General features: G+C 38.2%; 1 protein-coding gene across 1 annotated transcript; it reads right to left on the reverse strand.

Moving 5' to 3' along the window:
• Positions 1 to 474: 474 nt before the first annotated feature.
• On the reverse strand, positions 475 to 24,018 carry LOC140264548 (DNA topoisomerase 2-beta-like). Its single transcript, XM_072360401.1, has 22 exons — positions 24,012 to 24,018; positions 22,661 to 22,812; positions 19,137 to 19,229; positions 18,927 to 19,041; positions 17,618 to 17,739; positions 16,676 to 16,824; positions 15,878 to 16,109; positions 14,182 to 14,316; positions 13,506 to 13,706; positions 12,229 to 12,424; positions 12,003 to 12,094; positions 11,202 to 11,357; positions 10,953 to 11,036; positions 9,830 to 10,027; positions 9,133 to 9,277; positions 6,085 to 6,243; positions 4,926 to 5,130; positions 4,347 to 4,429; positions 3,924 to 4,034; positions 2,064 to 2,180; positions 1,141 to 1,238; positions 475 to 946 (listed from the first exon to the last, which is right to left on the reverse strand). Exons 1-22 carry the CDS (start codon positions 24,016 to 24,018, stop codon positions 785 to 787), a joined length of 3,012 nt encoding a protein of 1,003 aa, XP_072216502.1. The 3' UTR covers positions 475 to 784.
• Positions 24,019 to 24,798: the final 780 nt, after the last annotated feature.

Consider the following 24,798-nt stretch of genomic DNA (forward strand, 5'->3'; position numbering starts at 1 on the left):
CCTCCCACGCAGCTCCTGTTGCATCCTTATATGTGCGTGGTCACTCTGAGGTGCCAAGCCTTTTTACCAGAGGTAATGCAATAGCAGATACAGTTGCCAGCACTCCTGTCTTTGGCCTAGGGTCGCTGCAGATCTGGCAGACTGGTATCATCTGGGAGCCTTGCTTGTCTCCCCGTCAATGGCTGGCTATTGCTGTGAGTACCTCCTCTACTGTCATCACGGCCACTCAGCATGTCAGGTCTGGCTTGACTGCAGTCCGATACCATTTGGCAACCGCTGCTGCTGTGGTCGGTTTACCCAGTCACGTTAAGACTGACTGTGGGTCCTGCTTCACTTCTCGTTTTACTCAAGAATAGTTGGTGAAGACTGACTATGGGAAGTGGGATATATTTATTTTTAAAAAGCACCCGTGTGGCAGTCGGTCCCTCCGCCCCAACATTACACACACACAAGACGGAGAGTTTTCCATTTTTTAATGTTTAAACTTTATTTCAAAAAGCAGGTTTGCTGCTTGCAACCATGACAATTAAAATGTGCTTTAGCACCGCTGTCTAGAACATCTCTACAAGCCAGTCTGACAAATACATGACATTTCAATGAGTAAAAAAGAGCACAAAACTGTTGGTGTAAGCACAGAATGTTAAAATGCCCACACACAAGAATAAAACCCATCAATTACATTTATCACATAAGATAAGTCAAACGTCCAAAAGTTTGCGACAGAAGGGACCAAAAGGACAACACAAGATAGTCGCTGGAAAACAGTTGTGTGCTCTTTGGGCACTTAATTAAACATACCAAAATCATCATCTTCATCGGACTCTGCAAAATACTTCACTTCTTTGCTAGCCCAACCTGTCCGGGGCTTCGGGGCAGTTTCGGAGGCAAAGCCTGACTGGAAGATTTCCACATCAGAATCCTGGTCGAAAGCGGCCTTCTTGGGTTTCTTTGGAAAACAAAAGACAAATCCTTTGTGAAGCTCTGTGCGTTTTGCATCGTGACATTCAGTCCTGAAGCAACTCTTCTCTAACAGCTCTAACATAATCACAGCTACACCACGGTTACTACATCAGCACCCCGCCATAAGAACATGCATCTTTTACTGAAGTGAAAAGTGGAAAGGACCATGAGAGGACTGACCTTGCACGGTGTTGATTCAGGTCCCTTCTTCCCAGGGTTGTAATCACCTTCATTTTCTGAGCCAGATGCTTTCCTTTTCTTTGCCTCCCTCCCTTTTCCTAGGGGAGAGAACATAATTTCAATAAAACATCAGAGTTCAGCACGCTGGAAAAAACAGCAGTGATATTGTTACATCTCATCATGTCTGTGTGTAAAGTTGAAATTCAGTTTACAGCTCAAGCTTCTTCTCAATAGGCAGAAAATACAACGTAACAGTTGATTTTCTTAGTTTTATCTCTCTCTTTCAGACTTCTTCTGGAGTTACCATTCTCTCTACCAATTCACACTGTCAGTTCAAGACAGGGCCAAACTTTGTCAGCTCAACTTCTTCCAGACTTGCAAAGTACTGCAAGTCCTCAGTAACTTTTTTGTGCTGGTAACACAGCATTCATGCACCTTCACAGCTTAGGAATTTACTGTTCCTGGCAGCTATCAGCACAACCTTTCCCTTTAGAGTGTTCCGATGAAATCACTGGCTGTGCTGCGGTGCTTCTGTCATTTTCTTCTTAGGACTGAGAACTGGGATACCAATGAATTGGTTTCAAGAACCAGAAAACCTGACTTAATAGAGCTACCAACCATCAGAACTTCACTGACATCTAGAAAGGTGAGCTCACACAATGAAAATAAGCAGTATCCAACAGAATAGCTTCTTAAGGTCACTTAAGAAGTTCACAGCACTGATGGCCAAGAAACACCAGTGAACACTTTCTGTCATAGAACAAGCTCAGGGCTGAGTAATCCGCTGGTGATTCATTTACTAATAAATCAGTGTGGTTCTTTTAGAGACTATCTCTGCTTCCCTTGAAATATAACCTTGAACCTGTGTTACAGAGAGCACAGACATCGTGTGATGCTAATCAACACCACACCTAAATTACTACCTTTGGGTGCCGCAGTCTTCTTTGGAATGCCAAATTCCAAATCCGAGTCAGAACTTACAGTTTCAATCTTCATGGCCTTGGGAGCCCTTTTAGGTTTAGGTGGTGCATCTACTTTTGCTGTTAGAAGTCAGAGATACCGAATGTGTTACATTCACATATTGCTTAGAAATATCAAATTTTAATAAATTACAGAATAAATGGCAGATGTTAAAATGAGATGAGCCTCATACACTTGAGGAAAACATACTTCAACCTTTATGTTAGAACTGTGAGAAATAAACAGGAATCCTCACTGAATTTCTATTACTGCTACACAACCTGTCTTGCCATCTTTATAATACAGTATTTGTATTGCTCCGAAAGCAATGCCTCCTATTCATTCTCATGGAAATTACAATGAATACAAAGAGCTCAATAACACCATTCAATAGTGTTTTCATTATCTATGCCTTTTCATCGTCGATGAACAAGAGCTGTGCTGGTAAAAATCTGCCCCAGCAGAGGTGACCTACTGTCACTGTCAGCACTGCTGAAACGAACCCCTCACTGCCTCACTGTGCTCACTGTTTGGTGTCCATAAACATTCAGCAAGTGTTGATTCATGTCAGTGGGTGCAATTTTTCCACATAGAAGAATTCATTTCCACCCCTTTGCTTCACCTGCACTTCCACATCAGACACCGTTTTGTCAGACTGCCCCTTTGCTGCCATCTGTTACATTACAAGGAAATGGAATGGAATACTGCTGGGAAGGTTCAACCTCGGCTGCCACATCACCACCATCCACCTCTGATATCGCGGGCCAGCGTAATAAAACAGGAGGCACTGGTCTCGGAGCAGCCCTCATACATTCACACCATGGAGAAGTAATGCACTCCACATGTTGGAAGACAAACCAGCCTTTAACAAAACCCTCTGCTTCGCTACTGACCTCTGTGTAATCTGTCAGCCCTGAATACCTTAAAGATAAGGAGCATGTAAAAAGCTCCACATAGCAGGAATGTGAACACTGGTGAGTACTCAAGCTTTCATCTGTGATACTGCTAAGGGAATGTCTTCAGACAGATGAGTGTCTCCAGAATCTTTTTGGCAGCGTTGCCTTTAACTGCTCCCTGCTGGAGAATCAGTGTACTGCTTTGTGTGATGGATGATCCTACTAAGTAGTCCAAGTATCATGGCCTGCTAATATTAAAAATAAAGCTCTCTTTGGCATCAAGGAGAGGCTCCGGCAGCCTTTTAGATAGATCTTGAGAGTGAAGAACTGATACTTAGGTCGGAACTTGGGAACCATATTTGAAAACAACAAATAGGTCTCTATAGATATCGTAATTAGAAGAGAAAAGAACTATATTAGCATAAAGCAAGTCAGAGTCAGTTGATGCCAGAGATCAGAAAATTTCATATCAAATTGATCAAGGTCTGAGAAGAAATTTAACTCCTAACTATTCCTTTATTGTCCCTGGACTGAGAAAGGAATGTGGCCATACAGGTAACAAGACAGAACAAGTACTCCTTCAGTATCAGCTTCCTGTCCTCCAAAATTCAAACTCTGAAGTCACAAAAAACCCCACATACAACTGTTTGTAGCAATTGCTTCAGCTACACAATAGACACTCCCCTGTGAGGCACTCACCAGAGGGTGAGTGGATGGAACATTGCATGAACACAGAACTAAGGACATGACTAAAAGAATACCAGCTGAGTAATAACTGAGCTATTAAGTTAGCACTACACTGTCAAAGAAATGGTGATCATGTACAGTTTGGGCAAAGGAGAGATGATGAAAACTGGTGAATGCTGTGAAGTGAATGGAAGTGAAGAACTTGAAAAAACTTGATTTACATTGTAATCCTACACTTACCTTTTTTAGCAGCTACTGTTTTACTTAGAATTTTCTCTGTTTGTTTTGAGGCGAAAGGTGATGGGAAAACAGGAGTAGAATCCTCCTCGTCACTGTCCAATTCTGTTGTATCTATAACCACAGAGTATGTTCAGAATAAGATTTGTTCACTGCGTATTTTAAATCATCCTGATCGGTTACAGTCAAGATCAATCTCACAGATACACCCTTCTGATACTACAGCTAGGCTATGTGTGTACCATGTGCCTACAATACAAGCCATGTTCCTCTAAGGATCAGAACCTCTTATTTCTTTTCCCCTGCATAAATCTCAATACCATTACTCTTAAGACTACTGCATTAAGTTTCTATTCATGACATAAAACCCCGTACGTATTCTGTAAAAACTGCTAATGGTAATCAGATCAGTGAAATCAAGCTCACCATCATCTGTCTTCTGAGAGTAGGATGGGAATGAGAAAATGTTCCCAAAGTCTTGACTTTTCTTCTCTTGAGACATTTTTCTGCTTCCAGACACAAGAAGAAATTGCATTAATTGCATTAACTCCATATTAAAATATGCAGACATTATAGCATCCATAAGAGATTAAATTATTGTTTTACACTGTAACACGTATCTAGCACTTCAACAGACAAATCCTTAATAAAATCCCTATCCTGTCATGCATCGTAACCATCTTAAATTAGCAGCACTACATATTTATCAGTAAGTCTGTATACCTGTTGGTACAAGAAGGAAAACAGAAAATATTACTAAATACAATTAACAGATGACATTACTGACACTCTATCACAATTCGGTGAGCCATGTCTTCCCTGCCCAAGTCAGTTGCAATGGTGAGATGATAATATACACTTTCATTCCTCCCCAGAAACATATACATTTTATTTTACATCTTATGTGAAGATTAATAATTAATATTCTGTCAGTTTTCTTTAGAGGTTTCTGTATTCAAAAAAAAAATTATCTAAAAATATATACTGCTGAGTTACAGTACTTACTCTGGAGATGGCTTTGTTTTGAATGGAGGGAAGTCATATTCATCTTCTTCTGAACTGTCTGAGAGAACGAACTCCTTCTCTCTGTCATTTATACCTGGAAAAGCTTTTACTTTAAACTCATCTAAATCACTGTTACTGCTGGTATCATCATCATCGGCATCGTATTCTTCTTCTGAGAAGTCAAATGTATATTTGGGCCTCACAGCTAAAAGAAAAATACATTTTTACATACTTCAGTATAGTTATGTTACCACATAAATAAACGCAAGGGGAAGTCACTCAGCAGGGCCTGCCTCACATTACAAAAGAATTTGAGGAAAAAAAAAAAAGTCTTGTTTGAGTCTAGAAGAATAGAGGCACATAATTTAAACTGCTACCAAACATCAGAAGTAGTGCGACCAGCAGGAGCAGGGAGGTGATCTCCCTGTCCCTCTGTACTCAGCTCTGGCCAGACCGCATCTTGAACACCATGTTCAGTTTTGGGTCTTTCACTACATGAAGGAATCCAGGCCCTGAAGCATGTCCAGAGAAGGACAACAAAGCTGTGAGGAGACTGGGGCACACATCTTATGGTTGAGAGAACTGGGATTGTTCAGTCTGCAGAAGAGGAGGCTCATGGGTGATCTGATCACTCTTTACAACTGCGTGAAAGGAGGTTGTGGCGAGGTGGGGGTTGGCCTCCTCTCCCAGGTAACTAGAGACTGGATGAAAAGGAATGGCTTCAAGATGCACCAGAGGAGGTTCAGTTTGGATATGAGCAAAAACCTCTTCCCTTCATTTTTTAGTAATTTCTACTCTAGTATTTTGGATAAGGTGAAAGATTTCTGGATCAAGTTACAAAATCTTTCACAGCAACTCTTGGTCTTGTCATTAAGGGCTTTTTCACAAACATCACAGTGAAGAGAATAAAACGCAAGTTATCTGCAGCAGATAATGTCCTTAAGGAGCGCTGCAGTCAAAGGAAAACACAGGTTAGCAGTTTAAACTTTCTGCCTCAGTACACGTTTCACAAAAGCTGGAGTACCTGCAGCTCTCCGAAGCAGCGAGTCTATTGGAATTATCACAGGCTGACTCCTAAGGAACGCTGCAGTCAAAGGAAAACACAGGTTAGCAGTTTAAACTTTCTGCCTCAGTACACGTTTCACAAAAGTTGGAGTACCTGCAGCTCTCCTAAGCAGCGAGATTCTTGGATTAATCACAGGCTCACTCTCTTCTAAATCACTTTCAGACTTGGATTCATCATCTGAGCAGGGGTTTTGTTTCTTCACCTTTTTTGCATTGGATTTTGTAGGTGATGGCTCACTTCTTACTCTAGTACCTGTAACAAGTTAAAGCATCTCTAACAGTCAGGGGAAAAAAAAATACCACAACTTCTGCCTTTTCTAATTGTTTATGTTGCATAATCTTAGCATAATGTATTATGAAATGTTTTCTTTAAACATTATAAGTTTTGTTTTACTCCCTAAAGGAAAAGTTAAGAACGTGATGAAAATTTCATATAGAGGTTAACCAGCTGCTGCCAAACAAATTCGCTCTAAGACAGAAAAGTCTAGAAGTCTCTAATTTGAAGTTATAGCTCCTGAGCAGTCAAATTATTGTTTTTAAAAGGTTACTGGAGCTTATCAGGACAGGACAAGAACAGTTTTCCATTATTCAGAGAATTGGGGCAGGTAAGGTTATTGGAAAAATCCATTAACACGCAAAGCAGAGGATACTCTGTTGGAGGTGGTACAATGCAATTGCAGGGCAAGCTCAGCTAAAGCTGGACTAATTGACTCTGGCTCAACACTAATGAGGGTGGTCATAACCGTACTCAGGGTGCTTCTCTATTTATGGGGGTTATCTATTCATACTCAGATCTTCTCTTTATTCCTTTAGCTTTCTGTTTTGTTACTGCCTGTCATGACTCTCCCCCAATTATCACAATATTTCTCAAACAGTAATAATAAATTCCTATTAATAGGAAAAAAGTTAACATTGACATTGGTTAGTTTGCCACACCATAGTGGGCATACTTTCCAAAAGTCACCATTACCTTTTTTAGCAGCTACTGTTTTACTTAGAATTTTCTCTGGTTGCTTTGAGGCGAAAGGTGATGAGAAAACAGGAGTAGAATCCTCCTCGTCACTGTCCAATTCTGTTGTATCTATAACCACAGAGTATGTTCAGAATAAGATTTGTTCACTGCGTATTTTAAATCATCCTGATCGGTTACAGTCAAGATCAATCTCACAGATACACCCTTCTGATACTACAGCTAGGCTACGTGTGTACCATGTGCCTACAATACAAGCCATGTTCCTCTAAGGATCAGAACCGCTTATTTCTTTTCCCCTGCATAAATCTCAATACCATTACTCTTAAGACTACTGCATTAAGTTTCTATTCATGACATAAAACCCCGTACGTATTCTGTAAAAACTGCTAATGGTAATCAGATCAGTGAAATCAAGCTCACCATCATCTGTCTTCTGAGAGTAGGATGGGAATGAGAAAATGTTCCCAAAGTCTTGACTTTTCTTCTCTTGAGACATTTTTCTGCTTCCAGACACAAGAAGAAATTGCATTAATTGCATTAACTCCATATTAAAATATGCAGACATTATAGCATCCATAAGAGATTAAATTATTGTTTTACATTGTAACACGTATCTAGCACTTCAACAGACAAATCCTTAATAAAATCCCTATCCTGTCATGCATCGTAACCATCTTAAATTAGCAGCACTACATATTTATCAGTAAGTCTGTATACCTGTTGGTACAAGAAGGAAAACAGAAATTTTTACTAAATACAATTAACAGATGACATTACTGACACTCTATCACAATTCGGTGAGCCATGTCTTCCCTGCCCAAGTCAGTTGCAATGGTGAGATGATAATATACACTTTCATTCCTCCCCAGAAACATATACATTTTATTTTACATCTTATGTGTAGATTAATAATTAATATTCTGTCAGTTCTCTTTAGAGGTTTCTGTATTCAAAAAAAAAAATTATCTAAAAATATATACTGCTGATTTACAGTACTTACTCTGGAGATGGCTTTATTTTGAATGGAGGGAAGTCGTATTCATCTTTTTCTAAACTGTCTGAGGGAACGAACTCCTCCTCTCTGTCATTTGTACCTGGAGAAGCTTTTAATTTAAGCTCATCTAAATCACTGTTATTGCTGGTATCATCATCAAAATCGGCATCGTTGTCTTCTTCTGACAAGTCAAATGTATACTTGGGCCACTCAGCTAAAAGAAAAATACATTTTTACATACTTCAGTATAGTTATGTTACCACATAAATAAACGCAAGGGGAAGTCACTCAGCAGGGCCTGCCTCAGATTACAAAAGAATTGGAGGAAAAAAGAAAAAAATAGTCTTGTTTGAGTCTAGAAGAATAGAGGCACATCATTTAAACTGCTACCAAACATCAGAAGTAGTGCGACCAGCAGGAGCAGGGAGGTGATCTCCCTGTACCCCTGTACTCAGCTCTGGCCAGACTGTATCTTGAACACCATGTTCAGTTTTGGGTCTCTCACTACATGAAAGAATCAAGGCCCTGAAGCATGTCCAGAGAAGGACAACAGAGCTGTGTAAACTATTAATAGGAAAAAAGTTAACATAGACATTGGTTAGTTTGCCACACCACAGTGTGCATACTTTCTAAAAGTCACCATGACTGAATATGTAAGTCGGAAAATAAGTTTGTTTAATCAAGTTCTGCAAGCTGTACTGTACACTGAGACTGAAGATTGGGGCTTGGTCCTTCAGTGGCAGAGAACATACACATCATATATTTTCATTTGTACACAATCTAATTATGTAAAAAATAATCTATTTTTTTTCTACTCACATATTCAACGATTTAGATCCCTCCCCCTCAAAACCATATGTAGAAAGCAGAAGATCCCCATCTCAAGAGAAGCAGAATACTCAACAGAAATTTCAGTCAGTTACTGCAACTAGAGAACCATAATAGACGTGTCCACATGTTTAACTTGAGCATTGAATACCTCTGCTTTTAATTTCCATGTATGCTGAAAGTAATACAGAAGTGTTTTGAAGTATTTCTACACATCTCTTTAAGGAAGAAAATCAGATGAAATTCTTATTGTGGTATATTTCCCTTCTCATAATGTGTTAAAAATACAATTAATGCCAAATTAGTACTCATTCCAGCTTAATGATGACTGCGTAAGGATATCTCACCAGGCTCCTCCTTCTCTCTCTTCACTTTAACGATTTTATCTGCTGGGGCTGCTGTATTCACCGAGTCATCCCCACCACCCGCAGCTTGCGCACCACCAAATTCTTCATCAAATTCCATTTTTATTGCTACAGAATCAGCATCACCCTAAAAATATTAACAAGTTGGTCAAAATAAAATTATACCTTTATATTTCAACAATAAATATGATTAATAAATAACAATCGGTGGCACAGGCTGTTAGAACCGCCGCTTGCAACACTGGAGGCCCGGGTTCGAATCCCCCCTGTGGCACAAGTGGTAGAACTGCCGCTCTGCTACACTAGAGGGCTCGAACCCCAGGAGTTGGACTCGATGATCACTAAGGTCCCTTCCAACTCGCACGATACTGTGATACTGTGATAAACTGCAATACAATTTTTAGCAGAGAATAAATTAAAGTAGACTATTATATTGCCAATTTTAATAGTATTGGAAGGGGAAAAAAAGCAACAAAAACACTCCAGCAATAAGTAGTCATAATAGACTTTCAAATATAAAATAAGTCCAGCATTAATTTCTTTACACATTAAGTGAGAAAAACATCATACATACATACAGTACTAATGGGGTCTAGTGGGATCTAGCCTTTGGATTTGCATTATCAGCACAGAAAAATATAGCAGTTAAATAATGTCACTATAGCAACAGTTAGTTTACCTTTTGCCTTTTCAGCAATTTCCTACTGGCATCAGCTTTCATGGCAGATGTAATCTGTGGAACTATTCTTCTACCAAAAGGTGATGGCATGGTCTCTTCCAACTGAAGCTTCTTCATCTTGGGTTTACCAACTTCGCCTTTTATTGGCTTGCCAATCATGCCAGCCAGAATGTCATCTCTTTCCTGTGCTTCTACTTTCTAACAAAAAACCAGGGGCGAGAGGGAAACATGTTCATTTTCAGTAAAGGCAAAACATGGTGCTTTTTCAGTCTTTATTAACATGGAGTAGAAGACTGCCCTTAATTGTCAGCTGAATTATAGCGCACATTTTACTAATGGAAAATCAATCACTTAATCTTGGTAAATTCTTCCCTACTTCATGTGGTTAAAAACTACGCTTTTTTTCAAGCCCAAACAAATGAAAACTTTTGGACACTCTGGAATATCTTTCTTTCATCAAGTTTCTCTTCCTCATGTGTATCTCCAGGTACTGATATAACTTTTCAGTCCTTCGGTGTTTAAAGCAAGCAGTGAGCTTTTAGATTAAGTTTTATAAGGCACATTTTCCAGTCCTTTCCAGTTTTTTATTACAGAAGTTGAGGTTTCAGCACAGAATACTTCCAATTGTATCTGCACCATGAACGTGCAGAGAAATAAACATCTTATTTGGATTATCCTGTGTTACTTCAAAAGATTACATCAGCCATTTTCAGGAAACACTGAAGGCTGAGGCTCAGCAATCATCAATACGCCTTTACCTTTTTGCCAGAGATACTAATGAGGCAAGGTAAAAGCCTTTTGTCTAGCACTTCTGGTCTACATGCTTTGTTCCCAAATTTGTGGCTTTACATTTGATAATGCTTCCTCACTTAGAATTGCTAGTTACTACTCCCAGTTTTTTTGACATTTGAAAACAAATTTGTTCCTGGTAGTTTTTCTTTCCCAGACTTGGGAAAAGCACTGTACTGTACAAATACAAGAAAGAATCCCTGAGAACAAAACAGATTTCCCACTTGCCCCTACATTTGGAGAGCAATCTGCTTTTTGTTTTGGTTTGGTTTTTGTTTTGTTTTGTTTTTGCTTATTTTTAATATATATTTTTAGAAAGATTTGTAAAACATACTTCAAGCTCTTCAACAAAAGCTGCTAAGTCTTCTTTCCAGAGATCTGAAGCAGATTTCCTTTTAAGGTCATTTAGTTCTCTCTCCTAAAATGTGAAAGTAGCATATAAAATATAAGTTTTTACGTTATGAGTTGGCTGAATCATAAGTTACAAGTAACTTAGTAAATACTATCTGAACTGAACATTCACAATTGGGCACATCCGTAATTATTAAATCATTTCAAAAGAAGCCTCTCACAGTGTACCAACCTTTGAATCTCTGTGCTTAATGAGCTCTTCCACTTTCTCTTTTGTGAGAGACCACAGAGACATGTTTAAGATATAGTTAAAATCAGGGCCAGAAGTCGATCCAGAAGCAGAGGAAGCATCAACATTTGGGTTCTGTGGGTCCTCCTCTTCTGCTGCCTAAAGTGAAATATTCAGAATTAGACAGATGAATAATCTTAGCTCTGTAAATGAACAGCAGCAATTCCCCAAAATACCCTGATGGATTACTAAGGTGTTTCCTCGTGCATTCAGTAACAAGGAATTTTTTCTTGTCTTTTCCAAATAGCCATGTTCCTGTCATTTCTTATGGCTGGACTGTTTAGTCATTGATGTCAGAATACAAAGCTGAACCTAACATTAGCAATACGCACCGTATCCCACTGGCTACAGAAACTTGTATTTTCCTAGCCATCTCACACAGGATGAAGATCTTTGCTCTCTGGACATGCACGTACATCTGTTTCTTTAGAAACGAGTACAGTTTTGTATAGCAGTATACAAAGTGCTATAAAAACACTGAATGTATGAACTTCTCATTCTCAACCTTTATATTATCTAGTTGTCTTCTTAGAATTATCTATGTGGAATACCACCATTATGCAGCAATATTTGTATGTAAATTCGTATTTGTAAGAATGAAAGCCAATAAAAAGTAGTAATGATTAATCTTGTTAAAGTGTTGTGTCATAAATTAATCAGACTACTACAAAACCAAACATCTTGATAAATGAGAATCATTTATAACAACAGCATCAAATGTATCCAGAGATTTCTGATCCTCACCTTTTCCTGTGCTTCTTTCCAAGCTTTAACTGGATCGGATTCATAGCCCCTCTGAACCAACATTTGAATCAAGTCTCTTTTTGATCTATTCTCTACAATACAAACAAAAAACCAAAGTCAGTAATCAGTGTTGCGAAATTCAATGTCTTACATACAAATACATTTTACGACATTTAAATCACTTCCAGATTTCTCCCCGGTTCTATTTTAGAGAGTGTTAACTCACCTATGGCAATTTTCCCTTGTATCTTCTCCAGAATGAAGCGAGCTTGGTTGTTTAGCTTTGTAGATTCAGCACCCAGCATTCCCACAAGCCATTCCTTACGTAAACTATAATAATATAATCGCAAATCAAAGAACTCCTTCAGAATGTCTTGCACAGTTTCATACTTCTTTAAACATCCCATATGATCAAAGAGCACCTACAAAATAGATAACATATGGCTTGAAAGAGATTTCATAACTCAAGATTTTTAATCTTCGTGTATGAGTTTATTTCTATTGCTCTCACATGCACACTATATGAAGAATAGCATTTTGAAGACTGAGAGCTCAAACCTTCCTCTGGGACTAGATAGCACATAGCTAGATAGATTATATTTTTAGTCACAAGTCAACTTAACATAAGATTTATGATTATATCTTCAAGCAAGAAAGCCCTGGAGAGGACACCAAAATTCAGATGAAACTACAGTTCTATCTAAATTCACAACAACAATAATAATAATAATCGTATAACAGTTGAAGAGTATTTTTTATAATCTCTAACCTCCAGTGTGAAAACTGCCACTTTAAACATCTCAGAAATCCTTCAAGTACAAAGAAATAAATCATTTTTACTTCACAGGCAAAATCAATTCTGCCTGACTTCTGACACCTCCAGTTCAGACATTTATAGGTGGACTAGTCACCCTGGGCACCCCTTTCTAGTCAGCTGAAAGAAATAAATCCCTCTCTAGGGGAATTCATCTGTCTAAAGTATCTGTTTGGTAGGTGGATGCATAATGGACTCACACAGGCATCTAACTTTTTAACATGTTCACACCAGGACAGATTGATTCCTACACAAATACAAGCCTTACAGAGAGATTCTAGCAGTAGTCCCTACACTTACTCGAACCTGTGCAAAGTACAGTCACCTTGATCTGGTGCATTTGCTTTTCAAAAATAATCTACACAATAGATTGAGCAAGGCCATTTTCAACACACACATGTGTGTATTTTTGCTTTGTGATAATGTTTGAAAGTAGTACCTGCCATAAAAAGACTAAAATTCTAGACAATTCCAGGGAACTTTCAAACTTCAAGTAGCCCAACATGGTCAAAAAAGCAAGACGTGCATTATCTCCAAGACAACTGAATTCAAACAGTTCACAATTACTTTTTGTCAGCAGCAAATATGAAGAAGAGACTTGTTCATTTATGCCAAAATCACTACAAAAACATTCAAGTTTACAACAAGCAACTGTAAATATTCTGATAGCCAAACAGAAAAAAAGTTACCATAGAATTACAAGTAAGACTTGTTTGAAGCTTAAAGACTTTGTGCAATCCAGCAGCTTCTGCCTCTGCAAGTTTTTCTTCTGTCATCTTCACAACAAATTTCACAGTCGTATCAGTGTGGTATTCCTTGTAGTCACAAATTAATGCTGGAGTTTTTTCAGTTCCATTCAACATGGGTTCCAGAACCTGTTCTTTGTACACCTATTAAGAAAAAGATAGCAAAAAACCAGAAACACTTATTTCAACTTCTTTAGATTCCTCATTCTTTAAACCAAGCTCACAACCAAGCTCAGATTTCAACTTGTGTACCACAACTGAAGCCAGTGATAATTTACAAAACCAATACAACCTGCAAAATGAAAGCTGGGATTAGAACAAACATAAGAGCCATTCTACAAGGTCAAGAAAGTCTACTTAAAAATAAATAAATAAATAAAAAGATGGGGGGGAAGGGAAGGGAATTATGTATTAACTCAGCAGAAGAAGCAGTTATTCTTTGTAGTATGGACAGTAGATGAGATGGTACAAGTAGAACCCTCTTTTACAAAGGCAAAGAAAAGAATGAAACCATGTTTCTTTCCAAGTGCATAAAATGATCAGAAGTGGACTAAAATGTTCTCCTGCGTGTAGGATAAAGCTGTTTAATTTAGAGCTTTTTTTCTTTACTGTAACTTACCTGGGTCCATGTTCTTACAGGTAGCTCTGTAATTTCTACAGTGTTTCTGTCCACCACAAATATTTCACCACTGACCACATACTGGTTTTGACCAAGTTCTTGAATGGTTCCTCTGAAGTTTTTGTAGTTTGGAAGCTGAAATTGCAATAAAAATCAGTGGAATACTAAGAAACTTTGTAATAAGATACGGAAGATATTTTTTTTCCCCATGCACCATACAGCTATCACTTTATACTGTGCTAATCCATCAACCAGCCCCTCATGCTGGTAATAATCTTATGTCATGGTTTTATCATTACCAGAAAAAGCCAAAAAGATACACATGTGCAAGTGACAGAAGCAATTACCTTATTACCTAAAGAGTAGGTACATAATTAAGATGTAGCTGAATCCAGAAAGGTGGTATTTGTCTTTCTTTGGTTTGTTGGTTGTGAGATTCTTTCTGTTTGTTTTGAATATTTTTTTTTTATTTAAGTGGCATTTTTTATTTTTTTTTAATTTGGATTTCCTTTTGTATGATTTTTTTTTTCCCAGAAAACAGCAAACACAGCTAACACCGGACAGAAAGTGCATAAATACCCCAGTCTCACTCTAAGTTTACATCGGCACTAAAAGAAATGGAGAAGCTGGGCTACCTTCCCTAGTCATTTACTTTTTCTATTCATGTGCTGTTTGGCAAAGATAGTGGAACCCATTCAGTTTAAACATCAACTAATGTGGTGACAGACTTTTAATTACTGTTATTATTTATTTTAACTGAATTGATTCCCTTACCCAGTTTACCATGCAGCCACAAACACATACCAGAATACAGAAAGGAGACTAAAAGAGGCAGTTCTGCCTCCATCTATCACAGTGAGGCTTCAATTGACTTTGAGACTACACAGAAGGCCTAAGAGTCCTAAGGGAAGGGCAATGGATTGCATTAATTAAAAAAATTCTAATTATTGTTCCCAAGTATTTGAAAAAGAAAATTCACTGAGTCATGAAAACTGATATTGCACTCTCAGAGGCAGTGAAATGTGATCTAAGTAGAGATGTTTCTGCCCCTATGACTTAGACAACACAAAGTAGCAATACCCATTTATCAATTAGTTGTAAAGTTTAAATAGATTACGTTAGCTGTTGATTACAAAGGTACTGGGTTCACACGAGTATTCTTACTGTGCAAAGTGTTTTTGAAATATACACCACTTCCAAGAACTTCTTGTAAAATTTTAAATAAAGGAGCAGAAGCTACGTACAGTTCAGCAGCTGCTGACTTTCTTGAACAGTGACAATACCTTCTCCTATGCTTACAGGTGTGTTGAAGATTTGGATAAGACGGTGGAAATTTTATATTTGGCTGAAAATAAATACTTGCACCTCGTATAAGAAATAGCAGCACAACTTTCTACTCTACTCCCATGCAAAATGACTATCTTTAGGACTTGAAACTTTGAAGTCTTACTGTCAACAGAGAACAGAAAGTCCTCTGAAATAACTGGAAATCCACAAATTGCACTGTTTCTTTTCTTCAAGATGAACTTCTCCACATCACTTTCCAACAGTCAAGTAAGGCAAAATTACCAGACAATTCAACCAATTCAACTACTTCAATAATCAAGCATTCATGGAGGTATATGACTACATTTCCTAAGCACAAAATTAGATTTGATTACCAAATGGATAAAATGCTAGTGTATGTTATTTTTACCATGGGATGGGGATCTAAGCCATCCAGCATTCGTCTGACGTTGTTTACAATCTCTCTGGTATCATAGTTGGGAAGCTTGCAAGCCCATCCAGTACCGATTCCTTCAGCTCCGTTTACTAAAACCATAGGAATGATGGGAATATACCATTTAGGCTCTACACGTTGGTTGCCATCATAAAGGAATTTCAGCAAGTTGTCATCCACTGATGGAAAAAGAAGCCTGGCTAAAGGGCTTTAAAAAAGAAAGAAAAGAAAAATCTGTTTAACTGGAGTCCCACTAGTTTCATGTATAAGTGCTTTAATCCTCAGAGTGTCCAAATATGACCTATTTTTTTCATCTCTTCTATTCTTTGCCATTCTGAAGCTGAAATTACAATGTAATTTCACACCTCCTGAGAAAACAAAGTTCTTCCCAATGGAATGGCATACTAATAACAGATGATGTCTGCTTCCTTCCCAATTATACATGTACACAATACACTAACAAATGATCACACAGCACACAGACCTAAGTCTACAGCATTTTCAGTCTTCATCTTTATAATTCAAAGTTTAATTCCTTGAAAGCTACATTTTCTACAGCAGTTCTGTGCGTAGAAAATCTCTGCAGAAAACTCGAGATGAAAAACCACACTTACAAACATAAGGCAAAGTTTGAGCACTAACAGCTATCAAAATAGACTAATCTCCTATTCCTTTCACATAAAAAATAAAAATAAATAAATAAAATACTGTTGTGAAAGGACTACTTCAGGAATAAAGCTTCTCAAAAGCTTAAACCGTTGACAATATGTTTACCTTAGCATAGTGAAAATATAGCAAGGGCTGGCAACATCCTTTCCACCATGAAGCCTGGTACCAAAGTGACCAATAGGTTGTAGAAGATTAACATTGTTACTTCCAACAAAGTTCTGAGCCAAGTTGACAATAGTCATCATTAATGCTTGCTGCAAGAAAATACATGTTCACAGAAATAAACATTAGAAGTACACTCTTTCCTAATCAGTCAATAATGCAGATTTTCAATGCCCAGGAATTCTGTGACTGGCCTGACCTCAATTTCAAAGAAGTCAGCTTGAGGAAGAAATATAGCCTCTTACTAGAGCTACTGGCAAAGCATAATGCTCCCTCTTCCATAGCCACATTGCATCCCTGAATTAAATGTCCTTGTACTCAATGCTTAGAAAAACCCAAAGTTTTCTCGATTTTTTTAAAGCACTTTTCTGGAGTAATTAAAGGGGCAAAAAATGATTGCACCTGCTTTCTCTTGCACAAACTACTTCTCACTGCATTCAAAGGCAAAGATGAAAGGATGGAAAGAGAATGAATATGGCAACTCATGTTGATATTCCAGATAAGCACAAATAAACAAGAGAAAGAAATAACCGTTGTTTCAATCTTGTATCAGGTTTTGGAGAACACTGTACTCTATTTTTTGTTCAACACCAAAAATTTCCATTGCACATAGTTACTATGATTGAGAATCTGGAAGAAGTTTACTACGTAATTATTTACTTACCATTTCTCCATAATCCATAAACTACGTGGTAATACCACCTTGCATAAGGACTTGGAAGGAATGGAAATACATTTTCTTTTTAAAGTATTTACTTCTCAGCTCAAACTCTTTAAAATTAAATCTGTAATTACTACTTTGAGTCAAAAGATTCGGCATTTTAATACAGTAAACATTGTACACAGGCTACAAATTCTCACAGCTTTTCTACTCTTCGTACTCACCTCCCCATGGTGATAAGCTGACATTTCAGCAACAGAACCAGCCAGCTCAGCAACCTTTACTTCACGTTTATCATTTCTCTTAAAGCAAGTGAACAAAACTTTGCGCTGCTCTGGTTTTAAACCTAGTAAGAAGAAGATGCCATTTTCAACACATAAAAAAGCATTGGTTTCCAAGAAAAAAAAAACAAACAAAACAACAACTTGATTTTGCTTTATTCTCATCTCTAAACTCTGGAAAGAAGCTTAAATTTTAGAGGAAAATTGTAATTTGAACAAAATAAATTCTTTTCAATTATTGTAAAATAATAGAAATAATAATAGAAATGATTATTATAACAGAAAGTCACCCAAAGAGTGGAAACTTAACCCTTTAAGCCAGTAGCACTCAACACTATTCTAGGAAGTATAACTTCATCCTAAATGTACCTCTGCAAGTTAATAGTTGCTTCTTTCCAGTATAGCAAGCAAAATCTTTTTCCTAAGAATCAACACAAATCCAGCAGTGACAACTGTAATTGTAGCTTACACTTATTTTAAAGCACTCTGAAAGTTAACTATTTCTGTTAAAATAAAAATACATGCTATTTCTATCCCTTCTAGATCTTGTACAGTTTTAAGAAACCATTCTCTTTGATCTTATCTTTATCATTTAGGTACACTTGATGGACCTGTACACTTGAAGTACACTATCTTTGTGGAAGGAACCATATAATTTTTCTGCATACCACCTGTAACTGATAACCAAAACATGCTTCTTCATCTATTCATTGTTTCAACTCACATACGCTACTAAAATGCATTAAAATACGCATTACTAACCTAGGTAAGAGCAAAAGTTCAAAAAAAAAGACTGTGCAGTAAGAGCTGCTTCTTTTCATACGCCATTGCAAAGGAAGAATTAGTAAATCTGATTTAGAGAACCATAGGATGACTGCATGAAGGATCAGTAAGCACTAAAAGAGTGTTTGTGCTACACGATGGGAGAATACATTTCATCCTTTCATTTTTATCTAAATTCAGATGACAACTTGAATTGTCATTATTAAGCACTTAAAAGACTTGCTTTTTATGACTGCTTATGTAGAAGCAAAGTACTTGTAATGTCCAGGGTTAAGCTTAAAGGCTACAAAGTATCAGTTTAAACTTCTTCCCAGAAGAACTGTCGTAAGTCCTCAGCATATAAATGACAACAAAAATACAGAAGTCTTCTAAACTCTGTCTAAATAGATTGGCTTTCCAACCAAATCACAAGTTAAAAAAAACAATAAAAGAGAATATTCCAACAAATCATAATAAACTGTCAGCTTACCATCAACAAGGGAGGGAATAGATCTTTCGTTGTCTGAATCTGAGAAAAGGATCAACTCCTCGTTAATGAAGTCATTGTAGGTCAAATGTGTTGTCGCTGGACCATATAAAAATGGCTGAAAAAAACCCACATACATTATTCACTCAATACAAACACCTTGTTACATTTAAATCTCATCCACAAGATTTGTTACTATTCTTTAGGACTCACTTCAGGAAGGCCATGTAGCCAACCCTGTCGACTGTCCTCCATGAAGTCTGTTAACCCTTCTTTTCGATCATCAATCTTCTTCTTACTGAACGCCTGAAAAAATTTCAGTTTCATAATATTGTAAGTGTAGATACGTTTGTATAAACATATAAACAGATATGTTTGTATAAACACCCAGAAACCAGAGCACAGAAAGTTCTGCTCGAATGTGCACAAGAACTTCTTTACAGGGAGGGTGACGGAGCACTGGACCAGGCTGCCCAGGGGGTTGTGGAGTCTGGAGATACTGAAGACCCGCCTGGACACCTACCTGTGCGACCTGGTGTAGGAAACTATCTGATCAAGTATTCAGTATTTAAATAGATAAACCATGTGATTAATGCTTACATTTATGCAGCAGTACTTGCTTGTGACCTATTGGACACTCCCGCAGAAGGTTTTTCTAACTCACACTGACAGCTTAACAAAATTGATGATTTATAAAGACTAAATGAGAATTTGGGCTAGCTGACAGTCTTTACGAATACAAGGCATCACTTTAAAACAACAGCTTATCACTATAAAATGACACAAAAATGTTCCGAAAGCCTGATCTGTTACAGAAGTAGAGTTCCCATTCAGTGAGTTTCTTCTCCAAAAAAAAGAAGAATGCATAAAGACTGAATATGCAGTTCAAGTAAAATTTTAACTACTTTGGGAAAATTCTGTGAGTTACTGAAGTACTACGTTTTTTATTATGGAGTAAAAGACAGAGATACCATCATTTCAAGCACTCTCCTGCATAAGAGAAAGGGATAAAGCAATATCACCCTGTTCAGCTTCAGCTTGGCTGCCTCTGTGAGCAAAGCTCAACCGTTTGACAAGTCAGAATGTTAACAGTTTCTGGCTCAAAGCTTGCTCAGTGGCAGCCATCTGAGATAGAACCCGCTCAGCAAGCTTTTGGAGTTAATGGTTAATTACCATGAGCGCAGTGGTAAGAGGATGGATGTGCTGTTCCTCCTGACGAGCAAGATGCGAGTACCTCAACTGCTACTGTCACTGCGACCAACAGAACACGAGGCCCCTGCTAACTAGGGAGTGCCCCAACAAACAGGTGTTGCCCCGGTAACGGAAAGGATGCAGTAGAGAGGATAAAATCCCAAGGAAGAGCAGGTACCCCTCTACCCAACTGCATATCAAATGAGATACCACTGACCAACTTGCTGCCTCCCTGCAGACCAACAAGACGCCGCTGGATCCCTGATGGGGACTATCCTTGCTCTATAAATCATTTGCTAGAATTTTTCTCTTTTCTCGCCAACTTTCAATAATAAATCAATAATAAATAAAATCAATTGTAATAAATCAATTGGAAAACACTGGCTTTGTTTGCTGTCTTCATCTTTTTCTGGGTATATATATGTGTGTATTGAACCATCTCTTCCAATAATTGGAGTGAGACACAGACCTCTGAAGGCTTCAGCTTAAGCTGTTGTACAAACATGGCTAAAATCCTACAGTTTTCTTCTGGATCCTTTCCATGTGTCTATATAATTCCTAGACCAATTGAGTGACAAATGACCAGAAGCATTACTAGGAAAATAAGTCCTTATGAGCACGGAAGAATTTAGAATGTGAAATAATATTTTTCTTGTCATGAGATCTGGTAGGACCTACAATCTTAAACCCCATTATACTTGAAGTTGAGCTTAGGGCTTGGATTATAGCTTGCAGCAGCAAAAATATGGATGGGAACACAAATGAAGCTTCTGTTAACAGCATTAGGAGTAGTCAGCAGTTCTTCCCTGAGTAATAGATGACTAATTTCATACGGAATTGACAGGATATCATTTTAGACAATAAGTATCAGTCTTAACAGGTTATTTGGCCTCAGACATAATTTAAACTAATACCATTCTGTACATAAATAGGACAACTTTATACAGCCCTGGCATATCATGTGCAGTTATACCTAGCCTCTGAAGATCAGACTGAAGACAAGCTGAAGAATGTAAAAAGTAGAACAGAGAGCAGAAGACTAGATCCTCTATAATGGTATGTAAGCACTTGGAAATTGTACTGATGAAAAATGAAAGCAAGTAATAAAAACAAAGGTACTACAAAGAATTCTCAGTAGGAACAGAATCTGCCTCTAGGGCTAAGACTGGCATCAAAAGTGACTCCAGTCTTCACAACTTTAATTGCAACCGAATCCTGCTATGTTTCCTCGAAATATCCATTGAATGATAATTCTGGTGTATGTGAAAGTCCATTTGCAGAACTCAGATTCTTAATCAGGTTTTCCAGAGTCTCTTAAGGAACAGGGTTAAGGGAAGTCCTAGAGAGAGTTCAGTGGAGGGCCACAAAGATGACTAAGGGGCTGGGGCATCTCCTGTATGAGGAAATGATGAAAGATCTGGGACTGTTCAGACTGTAGAAGACTGAGAAGGGATCTTAGCAATGCTTGTTAATATCTAAAGGAAAGCTGCAAAGTAGATGTGGCCAGCCTCTTTTCAGTGATGCCCAGCAAGGGGGTAATGGACACAAACTGGAAAACAGAAAGTTGTGTACAACATGAGGAAAAAATATATATATATTTAACTTTGAGAGCATCAGAGCCCTGGAATAGGCTGACCACAGAGGTTGTGAGGTCACTTTCTCGAAAGACATCCAAAACCCACCTGAGTGCAATTCACTGTAGGGAATCTGCTTTAGCACAGGGTTAAGACTAGCTAATATTCAGAGGTCCCTTCCAACCCCTACATTTCTGTGATTCCATAGCAGACATGCAAACATACAGATTCCTTCCTATCTAGATGAACACACTTTTCTGAGATAGATAACTACATATATGAATTATATTTCAGTGCATCATGGACAGAAGTAAAGTGACAGGTACAAATAACATTTGATACATCAGGTTTTTTCCTTCAACAAAGCAGGCACCTACTGTTTTCTCACGTTTTCTGTTAGCAAAAACATACTCTTTTATTGGATCCATAACATGTTGTTAAATGTTTCTATATGACTTTCATTACATACATATATACATATCATTTCTGAATACAAGTATTTTCCCAATTTTCATTCCCTTTCTTACACCTTTCTCTTTTTAGTAGCATCTAAAACTAAAACAGAAAATACATGAAAGATGAAAACAGTTTCATTCCAGACACTCCTGTCATTTGTCTTTCCTCAAGTTCTGTGAAACACAACTTCCTGGTGTACTGACTGAGTCTGTTGTGTCTATAGCATCTGAAAACAACTACCTAAAAGATTTCAGATTCAAATGTGCCAGACACATATGTGAATAAACACATGCCACACTGATAAATCTTCAAAGAATAAATCCTCATCTGATCATATTTACTCAGAAACAAAAATCAGGTCCCCTAAGCAGCTGTGAGACATCATTTGTTTGAGCTCTATTGCCTTTCTCAGAGCAGGGAATGAACGTTAAATATTCTAATACAACTGCCCAAGATAGAACATGTAACTTGGAATCACATTTTCGAAGGCAAAGTAGCCATTCTTAGTATACTTACAAAGGCTGACACTTGACGAGCAGACTCAGTTTGTTGCACCTCCAAGTCATCCGCTTCAGATTTCTTATCCTCATTATTTTCTGGTATTTGTAATTCTTTCCTTCTAACACCTCTTCCCAAGTTGGGCTTGTACTTCTGGAATCCGCCCCTCACTAATTGGACAGGTTGAAGAGGTCTTTGTTTACTTTCACCTCGAGCTGGGATTTTTCTATCAGTGCTAAGACAACCAGAAACAAACAAACAATATCCAATTCAATACAAAAGCACGTCATCAAAAAGCACAGGTTCACTTTTATAAAACACAGCTTGCTTTTTGAAAGACATTACACAAATGCAAAGTTCTGTTGCGTGTTAAATTACGCACACAAATCCTTTTTTTTTTCAGCAAATGTGTATAGGCATTCATCTACTAACTACTTCCACAACAGAAATAATTCTTAATGACTCCTAAATGCTCACAAATAACAAGATGGCAAAGTGATCCTGCAATAGAAGGCGTCTCCTTACCAATGTAGCATGGGTAAAAGCCAGGAGCCAGCAGCCACTGTGGAGTATGGGTGACAATTAGAGACCAAACCAACCAAGAAAACTACGTAGTTGGTGTCTCCTACTGGGTGGAGGGCGTTGATGTAGAGTTCTTCCAATCCCCAATATTGCCAGGTGATTTTAAACACCCTAACATCTACTGGAAAAGTGTCAAAGCAAGCTGCAAGCAGTCAAGGAGACTCTTGCAGCATACTGAGGATAACTTCTTAGTTCATGTGGTAGGAAAGTCCAAACAGAGAAAATGCAGTGATTAAGTGCTGGTGGAATTCATGATTTTAGCTGAGCAGTACAGTAAGGACCCTACATTTTAAGGAAGTGAAATTCTTAATTGTTAATGGGATTCTCCTGCAAACAGCTGTCATAGATAAAGAAGCAGAAGAGAGCCAGCAGATATTTAGAGACATCTTTCTTGGAGCACAAGAGCTCTTGATTCCCATGTTCAAGAAGTGGGCACAGAAGGCAGGAGAAGAGCATGGCTGAGCCAGGACCTCCCAGTCCAACTGAAATGTAAGGGGGAATGCACAGCCAGTGGAAGTAGAGACACACACCCTGGGGATACTTGGATACCAACAGAAGCATAGGAATGGGATCAGGAAAGTTAAGCTGATGCAGGCAAGGGATTCTAATGGGTACACAAACAACATGTGTAAGAAAGAAACTGCATTCCCTCTGATGAATGAGACAAGGATATCTGCAAACAGACAACATGGAAAATGCTGAGGTACATCTTTATCTTAGTTTTCAACAATTGCTCCTCCCATACTGTTTGTAACAGTTCATTTCCCTCCTCCACCCCCTTCCCCACTTATCATGCAAGTCAGGATGCTAGAGGATGGCGTTCAGAGCTCCCCCTAGCCAACCTAAGAACCCCCACTTACAAGACACCACCCCACCTCAGTCCCCACCCTGCAATGAACACATCAGGTCATATAACCTTTCCTACCCAAATTTACACCCCCCACCCCCTGCAGAACACTGATCAGCCTGAGGCTAGTGCATTGTTTGCTTAGAATACATATGATTATAGATATATATGCAAAATCTTGTTCAGAATACATTTAATAAATTGTTTTGGTGCACCTGATCGGTGTCAGGGAAGTATGCTATAGTCACTACCTTTCCATTGGGCAAAATAAATCAAGGAACACGGTGTGGGGAGGGATCCCCCACAACACTCTTGCTTCTAAATTGGAGAGATACGGATGTAATGAGAAGATTACTAGATGGATTTGGAAGTGGCTGAATAGATGTATCTAAAGAATTGCAGTTAGCAGCTCAGTGTCCAAATGCAAAGCAGTAGCAAACAGCATCTCTCAGGAGTCCATACTGAGAGTAATACCATTTAAAAGCTTCATTAATGAGACAGTGGTGTTGCGTGTATCCTCCGCAAGTCTATGGATGATATCAAACTGAGTGGTGAAGTTGAAACAAGAGAAGGAAGGGATGCCATTCAGACAACCCACAAGAAGTCAGCCCATGTGCATCTCGTGAAGCTCAACAAAGTGCAGCACAGCATCCTGCAGAAAGGTTGGGGCAATGCCCAACACCTGTAAAGACTGGGAGGGTGACCTGAATGAGAGCAGCACAGTGGA

This window comes from Excalfactoria chinensis, chromosome Z, assembly GCF_039878825.1.
Source record: "Excalfactoria chinensis isolate bCotChi1 chromosome Z, bCotChi1.hap2, whole genome shotgun sequence".
Lineage (NCBI taxonomy): Eukaryota > Metazoa > Chordata > Aves > Galliformes > Phasianidae > Excalfactoria > Excalfactoria chinensis.